This window comes from Ursus arctos, unplaced genomic scaffold (assembly GCF_023065955.2).
Source record: "Ursus arctos isolate Adak ecotype North America unplaced genomic scaffold, UrsArc2.0 scaffold_1, whole genome shotgun sequence".
NCBI lineage: Eukaryota > Metazoa > Chordata > Mammalia > Carnivora > Ursidae > Ursus > Ursus arctos.
Genome location: NW_026622763.1, coordinates 76,119,390 through 76,142,980, shown reverse-complemented (window position 1 = coordinate 76,142,980; position 23,591 = coordinate 76,119,390). Strand labels below are relative to the sequence as shown.

The 23,591-nt window shown below is 35.2% G+C and overlaps 1 protein-coding gene across 4 annotated transcripts in view; it reads left to right on the top strand.

The window, feature by feature from the left end:
• ORC2 (origin recognition complex subunit 2) overlaps window positions 1–23,591 on the top strand; it is a 41,429-nt gene that overhangs the window by 11,848 nt on the left and 5,990 nt on the right. For all 4 annotated transcript variants that reach the window (XR_006408740.3, XM_026492203.4, XM_026492202.4 and 1 more), the window contains exons 5-15: window positions 2,123–2,212; window positions 6,102–6,194; window positions 6,717–6,748; window positions 9,373–9,433; window positions 11,283–11,476; window positions 12,692–12,790; window positions 15,732–15,841; window positions 18,377–18,509; window positions 19,317–19,413; window positions 22,017–22,163; window positions 22,725–22,896. Coding sequence is in view for 3 of the 4 variants with exons in the window: in XM_026492203.4 (XP_026347988.1) it covers window positions 2,123–2,212; window positions 6,102–6,194; window positions 6,717–6,748; window positions 9,373–9,433; window positions 11,283–11,476; window positions 12,692–12,790; window positions 15,732–15,841; window positions 18,377–18,509; window positions 19,317–19,413; window positions 22,017–22,163; window positions 22,725–22,896 (1,228 nt within the window). In the remaining variant the exon portion in view is untranslated. The remainder of the gene's footprint in view (window positions 1–2,122; window positions 2,213–6,101; window positions 6,195–6,716; window positions 6,749–9,372; window positions 9,434–11,282; window positions 11,477–12,691; window positions 12,791–15,731; window positions 15,842–18,376; window positions 18,510–19,316; window positions 19,414–22,016; window positions 22,164–22,724; window positions 22,897–23,591) is intronic.

Genomic DNA, 23,591 nt, shown 5'->3' with positions numbered 1-23,591 from the left:
TTTATGGGATATTATTCAGCACTTAAAAAAAAGCTATCAAGACATGAAAAGATGTGGAGGAAACTTAAATGCTTATTACTAAGTGAAAGAAGCCAATCTGAAAAGGCTACTGGCTATGATTCCAACTATATGACATTCTAGGAAAGGCAAAACTACAGAGACAGTAAAGAGATCAATGGTTGCCAGGTGTCAGGGGATGGGAGGTATGACTAGGTAAAGTGCAGAGGATTTTTAGGGTATTGAAACTATTCTGTATTATACTACAGTGGTGGACACATGTCATCATACTTTTGTCAAAGCCTCTAGAATGCCATCAAAAAGAATGTAATCTTGCCATTTGCAACCACATGGGTGGAGCTACAATGTATTATGCTAAGTGAAATAAGTCAGAGAAAGACTAATACCATATGATTTCACTCATGTGGGATTTAAGAAACAAAACATGTGAACATAGGGGAAGGGGAAAAAAAAGAGGGAGGCAAATCATAAGAGACTTAACTATAGAGAACAAACTGAGGGTTGCTGGGGGGAGGTGGGTGGGGAATGGGCTAAATGGTTGATGGGTGTTAAGGAAGGCACTTGTTATCATGAGCACTGGGTATTATATGTAATATATGTAAGTGCTGAGTCACTAAATTCTACTTCTGAAACTAATATTAACTATATTGGTTAACTGTATGTTAACTAACTAGAATTTAAAGAAAAACTTAAAAAAAAAAGGCTATAGAATGTACCACAGCTAAGAGTGAACCTTAATAGAAGCTTTGGACTTGAGATGTTAATGAGGTGTCCGTGTAGGTTCCTGATTGTAACAGTTCTACCACTGTGGTGTGGGATGTTGATAGCTGGAGGAGGCTGTGCATTTGTGAGGGCAGGAGGTATAAATCTTTGTACCTTCTATTCAAGTTGGCTCTGAACATAAAACTGCTTTTAAAACAAAGTCTTTTAAAAAAAATTTAGTACTTTTCCATCAAATGTCATAAAGAAGTGAGAAGACAAGTCACAGGATAAGGGAGGTATTTCTTCCTTGGAAATAAAGTTGTGAAAAGATGTTCAACCTCATTAGCGATTAGGAAAAGGAAAATTAAAACAACTCTCCCCATAAGATTCATTTTACACCCACTCGATTGGCAAAGATTTAGGAGTTTTGATGATGCCAAGTATTAGTGCATATATAATGGGGACTTTTAAACAGTAAGGATAGTGAACACTGACTTTGGAAAACTCTGACACTGTTTCATAATAACAATAATAAACCCATTACATATTGACATAAATTACATATATTTAGATGAAAAACAACAATTCCAAAAAAAATAAGTGAAGAAGTCATTGTTTTACATTTTTGCAAATCTCTTTAATGTCTGGCTTAATAGAAGACAGCCGAATTTTCATATCTGCTTCACACATTCCATTAACCCAAGGGATGGTGCTGTCATCACACATCATGTAGTCTCTGGAATACCTCACTCTCCACCTTTGACTGAGAAAAAGTCAATTAGTGTCATGAAGTAGTTCTGGCGTTGGGGTCCCGAGAGACCTGATCTCACCACACTTTGAGAAGCGCTGTGCCAGGGAGTAAGCTACTAGCCATGAGTATCTGGTATGTTGTAGGTAAAGTTGTTATTTGAAGGGATGATTGAAGAATGAAATTAAGTCACTGTCTTGATAGGGAGTAAGAGAGCTTCCGCCGTGTAACAACTCTTTAAATGTCAGCCTCAGTTAGCTGAGTTGTATTTTGCATGTTTGCTTCAAGAAAAAAACATAATAGAGTCCCTTCAGTTTTCCCTCCTCAAGGGCAACACTATCATGAATTGAATGTATATCCCTCTAGTCTGGAGGGGTTTTTTGAAGGGGCTTTGTGTGTGTGTGTGTGTGTGTGTGTGTGTGTGTGTGTGTGTTTATATATAATTTGTACTTGTGAAGAATAATACATTTTCTGTGTTTCAAATTTATATAAACAGTTCTTTTATTTTAAAATGTTTTATGTGTAAATACGTATTGTTAAACCTTTATGCAAGACAGTGAGGGTTACAAATCTTAAGTTTTTAGTTAAGATTTTATCTTTTTTTCCTGTTAATTTTGCTTATTTTTCCAAAACACATTGCATTTTCTCTTTCAGAATCCTTGAAAAATGGCTCTGCTGCAGATGGTGGGAATAAAGTTTATTCCTTTCAGAATAGAAAACACTCAGAAAAGATGGCTAAATTAGGTATGTTGCTTTTCTAAGAAGGTGTATTTAACCATATTCCCCATAGTTATCATCTATGGCATTCCCTAAAAGAGTGAGGGATGTCATTTTATATCATATTTTCAAGCATACATAAAGTCTGTTTTTTGTGTTCAGATGTGTCTTCTCAGCTAGGTTTTAAGATTCTCATAGTAGGAATCCTGTCTTCGTCGTCTTCCCACACGTAGCATGGGTTCTGAACAAATTTTTAAGTATATCACTTAAATCACAGATACTCTGAATTTATTAAATAAGAATTTTATACTATGTTCAGAAAAATGTTTGTATTGTAGAAAACTATAAAATTGCTACAAATGGGCTATTGTGACATTTTCTTACTCAATTTACCATTTATACTAATTACACATGAATTAACTGATTTTTCGAAAACTAGACTAAAATTATATATAACATTAAAATTAAACTGTCAATCCAATTAAAATTCAGATGGCACTTTATTTGGGTTCTGTGATATGAAGGGTCAGATTTGAAAGCTTTGAGGAAGGGAAATAACATGTGAAAGCAGTTTGAAAATTAAGGAGGTCCATAAGTATATGAAGGTTTGGGAACACTAAGAAGTCAAGAGCAAGGGAATAATAATTACCCAGTAAAATGTAATAGTTGTTTAATGAGGCTTATAATCTATAATTATAGAATACCAATATGTATTTCTGAAGAGGTATATTTTTATGCAATCATTCTGTCCAGTAACCAGGTAAACATTCAAGATCAAGTGAAAAACTTAAGTGTTGACACTAATGAGGGACATATAAGAAGTAATTATAAGACCTATGTTATAGGACATAATACTTAATCACTTGCAAAATTCAGTTTTTCCAAAAGGTATAATATGAAATTCATTATTAATTTTGAAGCTAACATGGTACGTACAATAATTTACATTAACTGATCTATTTTTTAATGTTTATAATCCATATCAAGAAATTGAAAGTTTTTTGATCTGTAAAAATGACTGCATTCCGTATAGGATCTCTGAGAAACCAGGGAATAAATGCTAAAACAATTATTAGAGAAAGGATCTGATAGACACCAAGACTAACCTGAAACCCAGAACCGTGAAACAGGACAAAGAACATCGGAGAAAAAGAACTAAGAGTGGAGAGGAGCCCCAGAAGAGTAATCAAGTAGAAATTTTCCAAGTAGATAATCAACATGCATATAAAAACCATGATGTATGTCTTACATTGTATGGGCTGCAAGAAGCTGAAGTATTGATACGTTGTACATTTCTATCATCACAAATGAAGGAAATATACAGTCATGGGGGCGCCTGGGTGGCTTAGTTGGTTGGGCGTCTGCCTTCCGCTCAGGTCATGATCCCAGGGTCCTGGGATCGAGCCCTATATCAGGCTCCCTGCTTAGTGGGGAGCCTGCTTCTCTCTCTCCCGTTCCGCCTGTATGTGCTCTCTCTTTCTCTCTCTCTGTCAAATAAATAAATAAAATCTTTACCAAGGGAAAAAAAAAAAGGAAATATTACAGTCATGAAAAGATGGTTTTTCTGGATAATTTGAGATTGACCATACTTTCTAAAATCTGTTAGGACTCATGTTCAGTTGTAATGCTCTGTAAAGAGTTTCTTTGACTTATTAAGTATTGTTGCTAATTGTGTTTACATCTAATTATATCAAAGAAGTAGAAGGCCTTAGTATTTTTTTAAAAGTTTTTGTTTATTTGAGAGAGAGAGAGAGAGAGACCACGAGCAGGGGGGGGGCCAAGGGAGAGAGAAAGGGAGAAGCAGACTCCCTGCTGAGCATAGAGCCCGATGCGGGTCTTGATCCCAGGAGAGATCATGACCTGAGCCGAAGTCAGACTCTTAACCAGCTGAGCCACCCAGGCACCCCAGCCTTAGTATTTTTTAAATAACTATAACCTGCCATAAAATCATATATTACTGTGTATAAATGATTAAATATAATTGGGCTAACGAAGATACAGGACTAGAAATACACTAGGAGTGAGACTGGAGGCTTTTTAAAAATCTATGTCTGGGATGAGTAAATGAATGCAAACAAAAGAGCAAAGGTAGAAATACCAAGTAGAGGACAGTAAGGAGTTCAACGAGCTTGTAGAAAGGGATGACTTTAGGGAAAGTAAAAATAGATTGGTGATAGGATAAATAATAGCTTAATGAGAAAGCAAAGAAGATTTTTTAATTTTATTTTTAAATTTCCAATATGTTGCAGATCAGTTTATAAGATATAATACAAATGAATTAGAAAAATGAAAAGAAAAAGACACAGGATATATGCCACAATTTTTTATTAAGAGAGTCAACAGCCATATGTCGTTAACTGTCTCTTATTCTTCTTCAATTCTTCCTTTCCCTTCCCTTTTGTAGTTTCATAGTTACTTAAAAACAGAATTTTTCCATGTTGCAACATATAACCAAAATGATCCCAGCTAAATTACTTTGTGCTTAAGTGGCTTTTTGTTGATGTAAAGTTTTTTTTGCCTATCCTTTGGATCAACAGCCTTTCATCCAAACATAGTACATTCTTCTGGTGTAAAGAGAAGGCAAAAGGGCTGATTTTTAGGAATACTTAGAAATAGAATGTGCAGAGGAGACAGCAGAGAAGAGATGGAATAACTACCAGCAGTAGCTGGGAGCCAGAATAATGTCATAGAACCCAAATGGAGGAATAATTTCAAAGAAAGATAAAAAAAAAAAACAAAACTGTAGTGACTGATACAGAAGACCGAGGAGGTTAGTTAAGAAAAAAGAAGGCAGTATATCTGTGGGGACTGTCATGAGTATTTTGGATCAATTTCAAGTTTGGGGGATAAAACTGTGAAACAGGTTAGGAAGAATTTGAGTCAGTAAAGTGGCTTTAACTTACACAAATTCAAGTATGCTTTCTCCTTTAAAAGAGTGTGGGGGAATATAGTTGAATAGCATATACCTTTTTTCTCAGTGAACAATGTGGCAGTGTGTGTTAAGTTGGGAAATATAAATCTATTCCTTAGGCTCCATTCCACATGCCTCTCATGCTATTGAGAATGCATCTTTAAAGGTAAAGATTATAGTTTTCATTTAAAATGGCCCTATATGTTTAGAAGCCAGCTATTTAATCTGATGCTCAATTGAAGAAAAAGCTATTTGTTGAATGCTATATGATATTTTATATATTATTCACATGTATTACAGAGTTTTAGACACAAAATAAAATATACCACATGTGATGGGAGATTTAAGAGTTTTTAAAGCATAATTTTAAATATACACAGTTTCCATTTGATTTTAGATCCTATTTTCTGGCCATTCTTATCCCTAGCAAAGATATGCCTCAAGTATATATGATAAAGCAATGTAAAGAGTGTAAAATTGTTGATGGAGAGGAGAGGGAGAGAGAATGACAATTATAGAAAGCAGTAAGGTCAAAACTATTTATTTGTATTTTCTTGAGACACCTGTAGATATTTGAAAGAAGACTTAAGATGCTTTGAACATAGCAAATAAGGGTAAGAGGCAGTACTCTTAATATGGGTGGGTTTATTTATCTTCCTGGTAATAGTAGCAGGCAGGTTTCTTTTTTTTTTTTTTTCCCTAAGAATTTGTGTATGTGAGGGGCACCTGGGTGGCTCAGTTGGTTAAGCAACCAGTTCTTGATCTTGGCTGAAGTCTCATGGGTTGAGCCCCCGCATCAGGCTCCGGGCTCCGTGGGAGTCTGCTTGAAGATTCTCTTCCTCTGCTCCTCCCCCCTGCTCTTGATCACATGTGCGCTGTGTCTCTCTCTCTCTCAAATAAATAAATCTTTTTAAAAAACTTAACATAAGTGAAATAAAGCTATTTCCCCCCTTCATCTGCTGTCATCCATTAAAGATTGTTTTATATACTTTTGTCTGTTTACAGCTTCAGAACTAGCAAAAACACCAAGAAAAAATGTTTCGTTAAGTTTGAAGAATGATCCTGAAATTATGATAAACATTCCTCAATGTAGTAAGGGTAAGATTTTACCTCAGTTCTTTGAATAGGTTTTTCATAGTTGCTTCAAGTTATGCTTCTTTTCCTTGTCTAAATGCATTGGTATGTATTCTTTTCTGTTCTGAAAATTCAATCAACAAACTGCAGTTAATACCCAATTTGTGCCTTAATATGCCCATATTTAGCTATCAATAAAAGGGGGAAGTATTTGTGCTGATTGAAGTTGTGCAAATTGACAGGGCCAACTAGAAACACTCTTAAAACCCTATTGTAGGAGGGTATGTGTTGTGGTGAGCACTGTGTGTTGTGTGAGACTTTGAAATCACAGACCTGTACCTCTGAAACAAATAATACATTGTATGTTAATTTTAAAAAAACCCATTATCATTTGCTTGAGTGGAGGATTTGCTTTGCTGCATTCTATTTGAAATAAAGCTTTGCGGGTTTGGAAGTCACAGTTTGTGGAGATTTGTGGAGCAGTTTAATGAAACTAGACTAGTACTCATGGTAAGTAATGCCTTTTTGTTTTGTTTTATTCTTTAGGGCATTCTGCTTCAGACAAAGTTCAGTTGAAGGTAAGCAATTGACTGAAAACAAGCAAAAACCTTAGTGTTCCAAAGACATGAAAAATAGCCACTTTATCTCTTAATTTATATAGTGCTTTACAATTTACGGGTATTTGCCAATTAGACACCTTACGTTAGATGAAGAATCTGAGGTTCAGAGAGGTGAAGTGACTTGTCTAAGTTCATCTAACTGGGAAGGAGAAAAGATGAAAAATGAAGCCAGGTCTTCTATACCTAACTGCTGTGTCATTTCTATGTCAGAACTATCTCTGGTTATTTTCACCTTAGTAGAACTGGCCTGGAAATTTTATGGGTTTTGTTTTTGTTTTGTTTTGCTTTGCTTTTATACATAATTTTCTGTTGTTTCTTGAGAGATTGATGCCAAAATCCATTAAATCCATTATTATATCCTTTCATAATTTACATTGGAAAACAAAGTTGGTTTTGGTAAATTTGTTCTAGGGTAGCTGAAAAGAACTGAGAATTTTTATCCTCTCCTTTGTCTTTTTGTGATTTTGTTTTTTCATTATGCCTTGTCAAGTGGCCCTGTCTAATGTTCAAGCCCAGATGGGGATGGACAGATCCAGCATAATGAGTATGTGAGTGGTGTGTACAGGCTTGGATGGCTATAAATTTAGACATGCCTGGAATTGTGTATAGGCTAAGTTTGGGGAACCCCTTATAAGAATGTGCGTATAGACGTTCAGGGCCATGGTTATGGCCTGTGTACAAATGTCCTATTTAGGCAAGTCTAGATGTGAGATTAGACATGTTAGAGCCTCTTTTGTCTTTGGTAATGTTTCTTTCCTGTATTATATCTTGTATACTGTATCACTATGAAAGAATAAAACTCATTCCCATAATCCAGTCAAGAGTATAAGATATATTAGCTGGGGCGCCTGGGTGGCACAGTCGTTAAACGTCTGCCTTCGGCTCAGGGCGTGATCCCAACGTTCTGGGGTCGAGCCCCACATCAGGCTCCTCCGCTAGGAACCTGCTTCTTCCTCTCCCACTCCCTCTGCTTGTGTTCCCTCTCTCACTGGCTGTCTCTCTCTGTCAGATAAATAAAATCTTAAAAAAAGAATATAAGATATATTAGCATATTCTTTTTCAAGGTGTGGATCACAACACATAAGTGGATCTTGCCAATTCCCCCAAGAAACCATCAGAAAACCTACCACAATAAGAGACAACATCACAGTGGCCGTCTTAGTGCCCTGTCTTAGAAGGGGGAGTTCAGGAGAGAATATGTACAGGGCTTGGGGATCTGGACTCAAAAGGCTTCAGGCACAACTATCAAGGTGGGAAAACTGATATGTATTAGAAAAAACTCACTACATGATATCTGAGGATTGGTGGACACAGTAAAGAGAGGGTCTTGAACTGAGTCCTGATGAATGAACTATTGTTTGGTAAGCTGGTTGCCCTGCTGAGTAATCTGTTATCCTGATGGGAGAACAGGTTGCCCAAATGAGCAAACTGTTTAGATAAGTTAGTTTGCAAAAGTTTCTGTAGCAAACACTGAAGTTATTTTGTAATTTATAGCCTTACCTTTTTGAGCAAGAATTTTCCGAAACGGTTATTTTGACACAGGTGTTCTCATACCTGATAATTAAGGTATGAGAGGCAGGCTCTCTCGACTTTTAGTCTTGAGATGAGTTTAGTAGGATATGACCTGCAGTTTAAAAAACAAGATAAAATAAAATTGAAAATGTCTATTTTGTAAATATTATTTCATTATAATTTTTTTCAATTATATACTGTATGCCCATGTAGATCAAGATGTGCAAAATGTAAAAACATTTTTTTTTAAGGATCTGGATCAAAAAAGTGTATATACTTTATAAATCCACTGGGCTCAGTTCATTTATTATATATTAGTACTATTCTTAATATCCCAAATTGGAATGTATTAACTTTTGAAACTAGCACCAACAACCTATCACAAGACAACAGACTTAAATTTTTCATCATAATTTCATATTGCCAAAATAACACAGGAACTTTTTATCAAATCTGTTAAAAACTAACATGTATACAAGAGTGGGCATTTTAATGTGCTAGAAGTTTATTGGTGTCAGAGTATTCTGTGAGGAAAAGAAAAACAGTCTTTATACTTCTGTAAAGTGTTTTTCAAAAACATTTTTGACATAATGGAGTAAAATGTATAGGTTTCTTTCTATTCTCCTCACAGAAGGTAATACTTTAACACCAGTAAATTTCAAGCACATTAAAAGGTTCACTGCCATATGCATAGGAGTGCCCATTTCCTCACTCATTATCACTGGATATTAATTTTTTAAAAAGAAATATTCTGCTAATCTGATAGGTGAAAGTGGTTCAGAAGGCTAATTCATATGCTTATGTTTTTTCTTATATAATAAAAAATGCTTTATAGATGTCTGGAATACAACTTCTAGAATCACTTTAGGAATCCTTTGGAATTTGTTGTATTGTTTTTGTTGCTTTCTGCTATTTTTTCCTAACAGAGTTATTTGTCATTGTCTTCTAATTCAAAGGTAGTCTAATGAAAACAAAATATTTTTTTTTCTAGCCTCTTCCACTCATCCATCATTAATTTACGTGTCATTATTATTTGATTATTGAAACTGTATTGCTTTATTTTTAAACAGAACAGCGATAAAAGTGAATTTCTGTCTACAGCACCTAGTGGTCTAAGGAAAAGATTAATAGGTACGTATTTCTTCCTAAACTGAGTTTTTATAAAAAGCACCTAAACAAGGGGCAGTAATGGTTTAGTGTATAGGTTCTAGTCTTAGACTGCTTGTTTTTTATCTTTGGCCTGCCACTTATAGCGACCTCTCTGTGGCTCAGGTTTTCCATTTACAAAATAGGGGTAATAATTGTACCAGCCCTGGAGTTGTTCTGAGAGTAATGGAAATAAAAGATGTCAAAAGTGCTTAGTTTAGTGCTTGACACTGGTATATGTTTCACAGGTGTTAGCTGTTATCTTTTTTTAATTTATTTTTTTAAAGATTTATTCATTTGAGAGAGTGCATGAGTGGGGGGAGGGGCAGACTCCCTGCAGAGTGTGGAGCTCCAGAGCTCTATGTGGGGCTCCATCTCACCACCCTGAGATCATGACCTGAGCCAAAATCAAGAGTGAGTTGGATGCCCAACTGACTGAGCCACCCAGGTGCCCCTATCTTTTTTTTTTTAAAGTAAGCTCTAGGCCCACCATGGGGCTTCAACTCACGATCCTGAGATCAAGAATCATCCTTTTAAGAGAGAAGGTAAACTTCCTTTTCCTTCTCAGTTGCCACCAAACATGTAGGAGGTATACATATAAATGAGGTGGAAGCATTTTCTGGTTCCTCCTGCTACTTCTAACTCATGCATCTACGATGGGCAGCAGTCAGTGCAAATATGAATCTGCTAAGGTATATATGCCAACAAAATCAAGTCCTTTTTTCCTCCCTTTAGATCTATGTTATATGCTGACTCTAGATATTCTGAAATATATCTATTCAAAATTAATATACTGAATTGGTTAAAGGTCTTTCACTCATATTTTGGAAGTTAACTTTTTATAAAAGTTTTATACTTATTTTGTTGAGTGTAAAACTAGTTTTATCCTTTATGAGTATAAAACTAGCTTTATTAATTTTGGGAACTAGTGGAGGTTGCTATGGTTTGTTTAAAAGTAAAATTCTTATATCAGCTCTGGGATGGAATGTGCCTGTGTATTAGCAGTACTTACAATAGTAGCTACCACTTATTGAGTCAATTAGGATGGCATTTTCTGTATAGGCATCAACAGAGAATTCTATAATAATGGCTTACGCCGTAGACATTTAATTATCTCACGTCATGGAAAGCCTAGGGGTATACTGTTCTATGGTTGAGGTAACTCAACAGTGTCAGAAAGGACCCAGGTTCTTCCTGTCTTCTTGTTCTGCCACCAGCATTTTTCATCTTTAGGTTTGATGCTTCGTATTGCAAATGGCTTCTTTACTTTTAAACTATTGGTATAAATAAAGGGCTTTCCCTCCATAAGTGAGGGAAATCTTTCCCAGAAGCTTCTAACAAATTTCCCCTCAGGTTTCATTGATCAGAGGGTTACATAGCCAATCCTGGTTGCAAAAGAGGCTGGGAAAAAAAGTTTCTGGCAAAGGAAAAGATAATTACCATGATTATTTTTCCTTTGGGTGAGACACACTGCCACATTTTACAAAATTGGAGTTCATTAGCAAGGAAGAAGGAAAGAAATGATACTAAGTATGCTTGACAGTTTCAGCCACAGTTCTGGGTGTCAGGCATTGTTAGTTGCTTTACATACCTTTCAGTGTGATCTTCACAATGGTTCATTAAATTAGGCACTATGAACCTCATTTGATAAATGAGAAAACTGGTGCTTAGAAAACTTTATATAATAATTAGCTCTGGTGAAATCACCAGCAACTAATGACAAAACCAGGAGTGAAATTCTCTTATTTCAAAGTCCATGCTCTTTCCATTACCCTTCAGTGCCTCTCTTGTCAAACTGCCAAATTTTTCCCATTTGCTTCCCCCCGCCCCACAGTTCCAAGGTCTCATTCTGACAGTGAAAGTGAATATTCTGCTTCCAACTCAGAAGATGATGACGGGGTTGCACAAGAATATGAAGAGGACACTGATGAAGTCATATTGAACCAAAAGATTCCATCTCAGAATAGAGCCATTTCAGCTCCTGTTTGCAAAGAAACACCTTCTAAGAAAATGAAAAGAGATAAAACAGTAAGTAGATACTTTAACTTTAAAGAAAAATTATGTAATATCTTAAAGCTAAGCTGCCCTAAAAGAAGAGATTGAAATGGGGGATCAACATAGTTTTTTTTCTTTACTTCTGTATTTCCTCAGTCTTTCGCATAAATGCACATCGATATTTGTGTCTATTTTTGAACTTTCTATTTTGGCCTGTCTACGTTCATATTCACGTATCAGTGCCATATGCTAAAGGTGATATCTCAATTCAGTTGTATAAAAATGAGCTTTTAAATGAATTTTGATTGGAAAATTGGAAGCAAGACTTCTCAAGTGAATAGCTTTTTATGCAGTTTTGTTTTTGTAACATTGTTGATGTATTCAAGTCAGTTTAAGTCGTAAGTGAAGTGGCTGTGGATCCATGTTGAGTTGTTTGGAAGAACATTTTAAGCACCATGGCCTGAGAAAAGGCTAATTATCTGGTGTTCTGTGTAAAGATTCAGAACAGTCTAGGAAGCTTATTGCTTGAAAGGTTTTCCATCCCTTATCACCATGGAGGTTAGTTCTGCCTCAAGTTGGAAGAACAAGTAGTGAGCCATTTTACTGGAACAGTGGGCAGGTCTTTTACTTTACTGTTGATATCTTCCTCATTTTCAGTTCTTTGTCCTAACATTAAAGGATTTGTTAGAACTGTGTGAAGCAAAATGAAGGTCTCAATAGGTAAAACTCCCTTTTTTTAAGTCTGAATGGAAATTTTATGTTGGAACTTAAGAATCGTTTTTGTGAACAGACTACTTCAATCTAGTCATTTCTTTAACTTTTATGATCCTAGGAGTTACTCAGTTTTACTACTAGAATTAAATGTCCTTGGTCCTTAATCTGTATTGTGCTTCAAAAAGAAAATAGTGCCAAATAAAGAATATCACATATCCTATTTTATGCTAATCTTACTGTCTAGTTTTGATATAAAACAAATATCTAGGAACGCCTGGGTGGCTCAGTTGGTTAAATGACTGCCTTCAGGCTCAGATCATGATCCCAGGATCCTGGGATCGAGTCCCACATCGGGCTCCCTGCTTAGTGGGGAGTCTGCTTGTTCCCCCCACCCCACCTCTCATGCTCTTGCTTGCTCTCTCTCTCCCTCCCTTCCCCTCCCCCCTCAAATAAATAAATAAGATCTTTAAAAAAATTTTTTTAATTTAAAAAATATCTGAAACTAAGAATTGATTTTGCTCTATCCACTTTCAGAGTGATTTGGTAGAAGAATATTTTGAAGCTCATAGCAGTTCAAAAGTTTTAACCTCTGACAGAACACTGCAGAAACTAAAGCGAGCTAAACTGGATCAGGTATGTTGTAAGGAATGTTACTCCTACATTTTTTTTTTATTGTGAGCTAAAAGTACACTGCATAAACAAATTTGAAGTTTACAGAAACAGAATTATTGTCCTGATAAAATGAAACACAAATTAATGTGACCTATTACATATTTTATTATATAAAATGGTAAATGGTTCACTTGAATTCTGTTTGATGTACTATAAGTTTTTTTTCTAATTTATTTCTTCAGGATTTATGATAATTATCAGGGCCATAGTTTCTTTGATATCCTTGTAGCATTAATCTCTGTTATTCTTTAACCCACATATTCATTGAACTGCACACTGGTCGTAAAATAGGCTGTGACCTGACTCTCTTAGTTACAAACCTTGCAAAGAGCAGAGGGAATCTGCTTCGTGATATTACGGAAAACCTGCTCAGTACTGTAAGGTAACAAGATTACCATATACTATGCTTCTGGTATCTTATTTTATAAAAAATACCAGTTATACTCAGGGTTTTGACTGATACCTCCCTGAGAAAGAAGACAGAACCCATTTGAGTGAGAAAATCTTTCAGTAGAAATTGGGGTTGATAATCTGAGTCAAGAGGGGTTATTATTGGCTCAAAGAGTACTGAGACTTATTATTTGTAAACTAGAATTTTTGCAGTTTTCTAAGGTATACAGGGCTTTTCACAGATACAGAAAATAGGAATATATAGGGTAAGCTGCTATGACATAGCATGCTACGTGGTTGTTTTTGTTTTTGTCACCTGGCTTATTGGTATTGAGACTCAAGAGACTAGCTGAAAACATGTCAAGAAGCCAAGTTGGTCTAGGGAGGAGATGGAACTAACATCTGCTTGGTGCATATATTTCTGTATAAGCAACATGGGAGAAGGATAAATGGGTCTGGAGTCAAAAGCAGGATTTCGTAGGACTGAGATGCCGAAAGACCTAAAATAAAAGGAACACATATTACCAATAATGAGGGAAGGGAAGGTCTCTTGACTATGGACATAGCTAACGAACTCTACCCTTTAGTATTAAAAAATATTTTACTTGGGGGCGCCTGGGTGGCACAGCGGTTAAAGCGTCTGCCTTCGGCTCAGGGCGTGATCCCGGTGTTCTGGGATCGAGCCCCACATCAGGCTCCTCCACTATGGGCCTGCTTCTTCCTCTCCCACTCCCCCTGCTTGTGTTCCCTCTCTCGCTGGCTGTCTCTATCTCTGTCAAATAAATAAATAAACTCTTTAAAAAAATAAATAAATAAATAAATAAATAAAAAATAAAAAATATTTTACTTAAAGGATAGAATCATGGAAACATGGTATCACCAAGGTAAAATGCATATACAGCTTTTTGCTAGGTTTTCATTTCAGAAAGTGAGCTATTGTTGATTCACCAGCATGAATTTCTAAGTTTTGGGTACAGGGCAGTGTACCTTCCTCAGTTTACTTTTGTTATCGTTTAAAAAACTTTGCCATTCCCGGGGCGTCTGGCTGGTTCAGTCAGTAGAGCATGTGACTCTTGATCTCGGGATTGTGAGTTTGAGCCCCACATCGGGTGTGGAGATTACTTAAAAATAAAATGTTTGTTTGTTTGTTTATTATTTTAAGTACTCTCCACGCTTTCACGACCCTAACATCAAGAACTGAGCTGAGATCAAGAGTTGGATGCTTATCCAACTGAGCCACCCAGACACCCCTTAAAAATAAAATCTAGAAGAAAAAAACAAAAAACTTTGCTGTACTTATGATCAAAGATGGATTTGTTAGAAGCAGCTTTTGGGGGGGCAGCTGGCAGGCACCTATGACTCTTGATCTTAGGGTCATTGGTTTGAGCCCCACGTTGAGGGTAGAGATCACTTAATAAAAGTTTAAAAAAAAAAAAACCCACAAGTTAATGGGGCATCTGGGTGTCTCAGTCAGTAGAGCCTCTGACTCTTGACCTCAGGTCGTGATCTCAGGGTTGCGAGTTCAAGCCCCATGTTGGGTGTGGAGCCTACTTTTTTTTTTTAAGTAGCTTTTGGAAGAGAAACAATGATACAAGTTTATGTTACTAGTGGTAATGGTAAATTATAAAGAAACTTTAATGCTTTCCGAGAATTCATATTTCACTGTTACCATAAGCTTTCACATTTCTTCAAATTCATAGGTTTTTAAAAATCTGTCTGGATCTGTTGTAAAAGCTGGGAGGCAGGTTTAATCATCTCCTTATGGTAATCTTTTTTAGAAATTAAAGCCTTATATTTGGAATTTATAATCATGGAAATGGTTCTAGACAAAACTTGGGAAATTCTTTACTGTTATATATTTGTACTGAAAACGATATTTAAAAAATTTTAAGAAAACAGGGGCGCCAGGGTAGCTCGTTTGGTAGGGCGTCTGGCTCTTGGTTTGGCTGGGGTCATGATTTCAGGGTTGTGGGATCGAGCCCCGTGTTGGGCTCCACACTAGGCAGGGAGCCTACTTCGGATTCTCTCTTTCCCGCTCCCTCTGTCCCTCTCCCTGCACTCATGCGCGCACTCTCTCTTTTGCTCTCGATCTCATGCTCTCTAAAAAAAAAATTTTTTTTTTAAAGAACAAATACCTAGGGGCGCCTGGGTGGCTCAGTCGCTCAGGTCATGATCCTGGGGTCCTGGGATCAAGCCCCTCATTGGGCTCCCCACAGCGGGGAGCCTACTTCTCCCTCTCTCACTCCCCCTGCTTGTGTTCCCTCTCTTGCTGTCACTCTCTCTGTCAAATAAATAAAATCTTTTTAAAAAATAAAATAAAAAAATAACAAATACTTAAATCATACTTGAAATATTATGTGTATTCAGTTGATGCACTCATTACCAAACCTGATTTAAGTAATATTTCCACAAATGGCCTCTTCTAAACTCTACCTCTAGTGAAATATTTTTAGTTTGGATTGATTTTGATGTAGATGGTTTGAGAATGATTTTCTTCCTTTTTTTTTTAAAGCAAACTTTGCGTAATTTATTGAGCAAAGTTTCTCCTTCCTTTTCTGCTGAACTTAAACAACTAAATCAACAATATGAACAGTTATTTCACAAATGGATGTTGCAGTTACGGTAAGTACTATTATCATTTCATACCCTTGTAAAATAATAACATTTAATTGAATTTTCTTTTTGCAATCAACTTGATATATTTTTATATATAAAAATTTGAAAAAAAATAGGTATTTTCCTAATTTTATGACTCATTTAGAGATTTCATATTGTATGACTCATCTCAAATTCTAGTTTTCAAGAAATGTGTCTAAATAAATCAGATGTGAAAGCCATTGGTAAAATAACTTAGAATTTCTTGAATTCTAAGTTACTACTTATAAAAGTATTTAAAAATCTAATTTGTCAAGGTTGATAATATTAGTTACATTCAAGTCCAGTTTTCCACAGCAAAGTTCCTAAAAAGAATATGTATTTATATTTATTTTAAACTCATTCTATTTTCATGTACTATAGATCTTCAGAATTTTGTGATATCTGTCCTATAATTTTACCATTTTAAAATTATTTCTTAGAATATTTTTTCAATTTTACTATAATTTTTTTTTTACTATAATTTTATTAAAAAGGATCTTAGTATAAGGAAGTGCTTAAAAAGTATGCTATTGTAAATGTATACTCACAGTTACATAGTCACTGGAATAAATAAGAAGGCAGGTCCACCAAGAAGTAAAAATAGAAATTGACACAATTTCCCCCATTGATCCTGGATTTCTTTTGCCATTAACAACTCAAAGGGTTATGCTTATCTTCCCTGCTAGGACCTCAGCTTCTCTCAATACCTATTTATAGATCTGTTCATTATAAATTTGTAAAGTAGCTCCTTCACTCTGATCCCATCCCCCCAAGTCCAATTCCTCCTTCCAGTATGTCAACTCTGATAACTTGTTCAGCTTTGCTTCCTAGCCTAGACTTCAGTCAAATACCTCAGTAGAACTGCCAGCTCTCTGAATTCCCTTTTTTTTCTGCTGGTGCTACCTTGCTAATCTTTACTTGGGGGTTATTGCTTTTTTCTAGGCTCCCCTGCATTGCTACAGAGCATCACGTAAATACTGTTTCTGATTGACTTCTATAAACAATTATGGAGTCAAGCTTTAGCTTGACCCATAGTGCTTGGTGTTCAGGATCTTCTTACTTTCTTGGCTTTGGTTGTTTTTTGCATGTGAAAAACTCCCATAATTGTATCTCTGGCCCAGCCCAAATATCACTCCTGGGTAGCAGATATGGGTATCTCAATGTATGTTGGAGGTTTCCATGTGGATGTCCTATGAATAATTCAGTATACATAAAAGTTAATTCCTCTTAAACCCATCATTCCCCCCTGCCCCTGCAACCTGGCACAATGAATGTCACCCCATTCATGTAGTTGCCTATGCCCCAAAAAACAAGTTATTCTGAAATACTCCCTTTCCCTCACCTTGCACATCCAACCACTCTCCAAATCCTATTGATTGGAAATGTAAAGCTCTTGACAACTGCTATTTTTCTCCATAACACTTAATTCAAGTCCATATTTTTGGCAGTTTTGTCTCTCCTTCTGTCTGTTTCCCCTGTTCAGCCAGTACTGTCTTTCTGAAAATACCATGCCACTTTCCTTAAAACATTTCAGTTAACACCTGAGTAGTTAACTTTTAAATGGTCATTGTCCTTGAAATAAAATCTAATTAATGTCTTAGTTGATTTAACAAGACCTTTGTGACCTGGCCTCTGCTTACCTTTCCTATTTAATCTATCAGTTAAAACTCTGCTTCAGCCTGTGGAACTGTTAGTTCCTTGTCCCTGCAGTTCACCCTTGCCTCCAGGCAGGCACTCGAGTGGGGTGTCTGGGTGGCTCAGTCAGTTGTATCTGACTCCTGGTATCAGCTCAGGTCTCAATCTCAGGGTGGTGAGTTCAGGCCCTGTGTTAGGCTCCATGCTGGGCATGGAACCTAATCTTAAAAAAAAAAAGAAAGTAGTAACTTAATTGATCTCATGGAGAATTTTCATATTGTTTATATGCTTATGAAAATAGGTGCCTAAGTCATTTTATGTGTATACATATATAATGCCTATTTTATATATTATTTATATAAAACATATTTGTAATTATATAAATTGTAATTATGTAAGTTGTATAAAAGTTTTTACATATGGCTATATAATTTGAATACATAACTAATTACATAATTAAATATACTTAATATAGTATGCTTATGATATAAATGTAAATATATCAACATTTAAGTATAATTCAGTTATAAAATAGAAATATATGTTTATATATAATTTAAATACTGTTGGTTATGGTGGCTTCTAGACTTTCAAAATGTTGTCACAATCTTTGTTGCTATATTGTCTCTCTTGTTCCTCTACCCCCAGTGGGAGAGAAATTTACTTACTCTCTCTAAAAGCTGGAGAGAAAGCTGCTGAAGTTGGAAGTGAAGTTTGGTGTAGGTAATAAAACTGTGTTTCTACCATGTATAAGCTGGGAGTCATTGTAGTTACTTAGTCACCATAGTCCTTTCCATATTCTTTATCAACTTAAAGAAACTAGTTGATTATAAAAAATTAAGAGGTACTGAACTTTAATGTCATGAATGCTATCTTTCCTAACAGCCTGGGGTTCAACATTGTGCTTTATGGTTTGGGTTCTAAGAGAGATTTACTAGAAAGGTTTCGAACCACTGTGCTGCAAGATTCCATTCATGTTGTCATCAATGGCTTCTTTCCTGGAATAAGTGTGAAATCAGTAAGTTTCAAAAATGTTAAAAGGAGCAACATTATATCCCTGCCAATCCATACCCCTACATTAATGAGGATGCTACTTCTCATTTTGGATCATTCAAATTTTTTTAGCCTATACACTAGTAGGATTGCACAGTGCTTAAGATCATATGTTTGGACTCAGGGTTCTAGCTTTGAATCCTCATCTCTAAATTTCCTGCTTTTATGTAACTGATAAATATATTAAATCTTAGAGAAATGTTAGTTTTGTTTACTATACCAAATACCAACAGTACTTCTCTGAAGGACGGGATTATGGAAGACTTCAGTTTTATTATGCTTTTGTGTCACTTTGGTACTCTAAAAGTAATAATATAAGTAATAGTTTGTACTTTTCTAATACCTTTATTATAGATCATTTTCAGTGCAGATGCTCGTGTCTCTTCATCATTTGAAAACTAAACCTTTTGGTGCTAGATATTAACCAATGCAGTATTCCTTTAAAAAGTGTCTTTAATGTTTGTATCCTGTTTCCTTTGATAGATCTATGGTTTTCTAATGTTTCCCATATTGGTGGGGGGTAGTATTTTTGCTACCCTCTTATCTGTACATCTTTGTCGTTCTTCCATGTTTCATTTTTGCTATAACTTATGCCAAAAAATGAATTAGATATACTTAAGTACCAGTAGAATTTTCTAAGTGGTTTTTCAGACTTGACGGGAAATCTAAATGCATTTTTAACTTACAAAAAAGGATTGATTTATTAATTGTATTTATCCTGTATGACAGAATAAGTAGTAATTGATGTACCTCTTGCACTTTTATGATATAGATCCTGAATTCTATAACAGAAGAAGTCCTCGATCATATGGGCACTTTCCGCAGTGTATTGGATCAGCTAGACTGGATAGTAAACAAATTTAAAGAAGGTAACATGAAGTAGATGCTCTAGTTTTAGGGTGAAGCTAAGCATACACTTCTACTTATTCGTGTACAGATAGATGGTCCCCAACTTAAAATGGATTGACTTACCGTTTTTTGACTTTATGATGGTGCAAAAGCAGTATGCATTCACTAGAAACCATACTTCAAATTTTGAATTTTGATCTTTCCCTGGGCTAGTGATATGTGGTACTATACTCGTCTCGTGATGCTGGGCAATGACAGAGAGCCACAGCTCCCAATCAGCCACATGACCAGGAAAGTAAATAACAAACTTGTAACTATTCTGTACCCATACAGCCATTCTCTTTTTTGAGTACAGTATTCAATACATTACATGGGACATTCAACACTATTATAAAATAGGATTTGTGTTTTTGCCCATCTGTAGGCTAATGTAAGCGTTCTGAGTATGTTTATGGTGGGGTAGGGTAATTCCAAAATGCATCTTGCCTATGTTTATGGTTTGGTAGGTTGAATGTATTAAATGCATTTTCGACTTATATTTTCAAGTTAGGATGGGTTTATTGGGACATATCCCCATCTGAAACCAAGGAAGATCTGTATTATTGTATACAAAGATACAAAATGCATCTTGCCTATGTTTATGGTTTGGTAGGTTGAATGTATTAAATGCATTTTCGACTTATATTTTCAAGTTAGGATGGGTTTATTGGGACATATCCCCATCTGAAACCAAGGAAGATCTGTATTATTGTATACAAAAATGTGGATTATTTCAATAACAACACTTCTCTCAATGGTGATTTAGATTTCTCTGGAATAATTTGTCCTTTCTTTTTCCATGAAGTTTTTCTGTGAACTTCGCTTATACCTAAAAGGAAAGAATTGCTTATACTACCTTGAATTTGTATAACCAAAAGCCTGTTATTTTAGAATAGTTTTCAGGTTTTACTTGGCCCATGTGAAATGCCCCCAAGGTGATAGGCGCATCTTTGGTATTTTTATATTGTTTAATATTTTTATAAAATATTTTTCTTTATTTGGAGTAAATATGGCAGCGTTTGAATAGTTTCATACACTAAAATCTGTGGAATGGAAAGAAACATTGTTATTCTTTTAATGTGAATGTTTTGGCTATGTGAGCATTTCAGAAAATTAAAAATAAAGTTATTTAGGGTCCAACAATTGCCACTTAGTCACTAAAGAATTAAAAGGAGTGGCATGTCTGGGTGGCTCAGTCAGTTAAGTGTCCGACTCTTGGTATCAGCTCAGGTCTTCATCTCAGGGTGGTGAGTTCAAGCTTTGTGTTAGGCTCCATGCTGGGCATGGAACCTAGTTTAAAAAAAAAAGAAAGTAATAACTTAATTGATCTAATGGAGAATTTTTATATTGTTTATATGCTCATGAAAATAGGTGCCTAAGTCATTTTATGTGTGTATATATATATATAATGCCTATTTTATATATTATTTATATAAAACATTTTTAACTATGTAAATTATAATTATATGAGTTATATAAGTTTTTACATATGGCTATATAATTTGAATACATAACTACATAATTCATAATTATACTTACATAATGCATATGATATAAATGTAAATATATCAACATTTAAGTATAATTCAATTATAAAATAGAAATATGTTTATATATAATTTAAATACTGTTGATTATGGTGGCTTTTCTAGACTTTCAAAATGTCAATCTTTGTTGCTATATTGTCTCTCTTGTCCCTCTAGCCCCAGTGGGAGAGAAATTTACTTACTCTCTCTAAAAGGCTCATCCTCCATTATGTCCTATTTCTTAACAACTCTGGAGAGACTTATCAATGGCTCTTGAACATGTATAGGACTTCTTCCATCATAAAAGGTTTACCTGATTCTACTGCCCTTCCACCTTATTTTCCTGTTTCAATGATTTCAGGGTTTTTGAAGACCTATCCTGCTTTCTACTTTTTACTTATTTCCTTAATTTCTTATTTTTGTGCTACCTGAAGTATATGCTTGAAGATCACCTGTAATTTTATTACTAAACACAGGTGGCATTGGCTCATCCTTCATTTATCTTGATCTCTGCAACTATTTAATGGTTTTGACAGCCCCATCCTCCAAATTCTGCCTCCATTGACCTTTATGACATTTTTTACTTCTCTGACTTTCCTGATGCCTTGAGCAATATCCTAAATTCCACCCCCTCCCCTTTTTTTGTTTTCTTTGGCTTTTGTGGTAATCAGGGTTTTCTATCTTTTAATGCCTAGTGAGAACTTTTTGTGTGTATGTCCCCTCTCCACTCCCGCCTTGCAGTGCAACATGTATGGATTTACCTCCAACCCAAAATGCATCTTGCATTATTTCCTGTGCTTTATGATCTGATTCAGGTGCTAACCATTCCCATTAACACCCAGTCCCTACTGATTTTTAGTGAATTTCCTTAAGACTTTTAATAATCTCTTGCCTCTTCTGAGAGGCTGATATCTTCTCAAATAAATAACATACCTCTATGTAATAGTTACTTTGTCCCATACTACTTTGACACAGCTTTTAATACACAGGCATTGTGTATGGTAAGGACTTTATAAATATGCCTTGTAAATTAATAATTGAATTGTCTTTCCCTTTAGATTCTTCTTTAGAACTCTTCCTTCTCATCCATAATTTGGATAGCCAAATGTTGAGAGGAGACAAAAGCCAGCAAATTATCGGACAGTTGTCATCTTTACGTAACATATACCTTATGGCATCTATTGATCACCTCAATGCTCCTCTCAGTGAGTTTTACCATTTTTCTTTCTCAAGATACCAGTCTTAAAAAATTTCATAATGTTGTAAATCGCAACATTTTTCTTATTTTTCAGTACAGTTTTTTTTTTGTTGCATGCTTAAGGCACATATTGCTAAAAATAAAAGTGTCCTCAATCTGATTCAGAACATAATTCTTGGAAATAAAAATTCAGATTCTAAAGGGGGTGTTTTACACCTAAAGTTTCATGAAGGAGAAGAAACCCAACTATTATTTTGGTCTCTTTCTACTCTTTATGGTATTGCAACATTTATTTTAGGCATGTAATTCCAATATTTTGTGATAATCCCTATGCCTTGGCTAGCACTAATATATTTTAAATTTTATTTAATATACATATAAAGATTCAGATGTTGATTGACAATGAAATTGGATTGTGAGGTACTGATATGGATGGGGAAATGGCAAAAATGAAAAATTTTCAGGATTCATTTTTTATTTTAACACCTTCTTTCCTAGAGTGGAATGTAGTAACATGACAATATGATAATAATTAGTAACTCCTGTTTTCTTTAATCATATGCTGTAGTGTGGGATCATGCAAAGCAGAGTCTTTATAACTGGCTCTGGTATGAAACTACTACATATAGTCCTTATACCGAAGAAACCTCCTATGAGAATTCTCTTCTGGTTAAACAATCTGGATCATTACCACTTAGTTCCCTAACTCATGTCTTACGAAGCCTTACCCCTAATGCAAGGTAAGAATGAAAACTATAGTTTCTTTTTTAAAAAACTCTACACTTTATGATATTCATGAGTAGGTTTTAATGGCAATTCTAAAGCCTCTACTTAGTTTGCAGGATTAAGAGAAACAGTAAAAAAAAAAAAAAAAAAAAAAAAAAAGTTGCCAGTATGGGTTTATGCAATAGGCAGCAGACTCCTTAATAGTGTCAACATTTGTTTTTCTTAATTTTTATATTTCTAAAGAGCATCTCAAGATAGTGGTCATTGTGGAGGAAAAAGAATTTTGATGGATTTTATTAAATCTGATGGTTGTTTTAATTATATATTGAACACTGTGATGCAGACATGGGGCCCTTTACTTGAAATAACTGCTTTGACCCTCACAACCACTCTAAGGTAGATAGCAAAGGGCACAGAGATTTTGATCCAAATCTGCCTGGCTCTTGCTTTTAAACATCTCTGTGTAATGTCTCCAGTGAAGCCCTTTCAGCAGCCTCGCCAAGAGGCATATCTGAATTAATAAAAGCTAAGAAAAGATAGTATATAGCATAAACTGGCAAAACATAAAGGGCATGATAATTAACCTATTGAAAAAAGCTTTTGAGTAGCAGATTCCCCTGTCCCCCACCAAAGCACAGAATCCTAAAATAATTTTTAACAAGCTGGAGTGTTTAAAAACAAGCCCTGTTGAGAATAATTAAAATTTGAA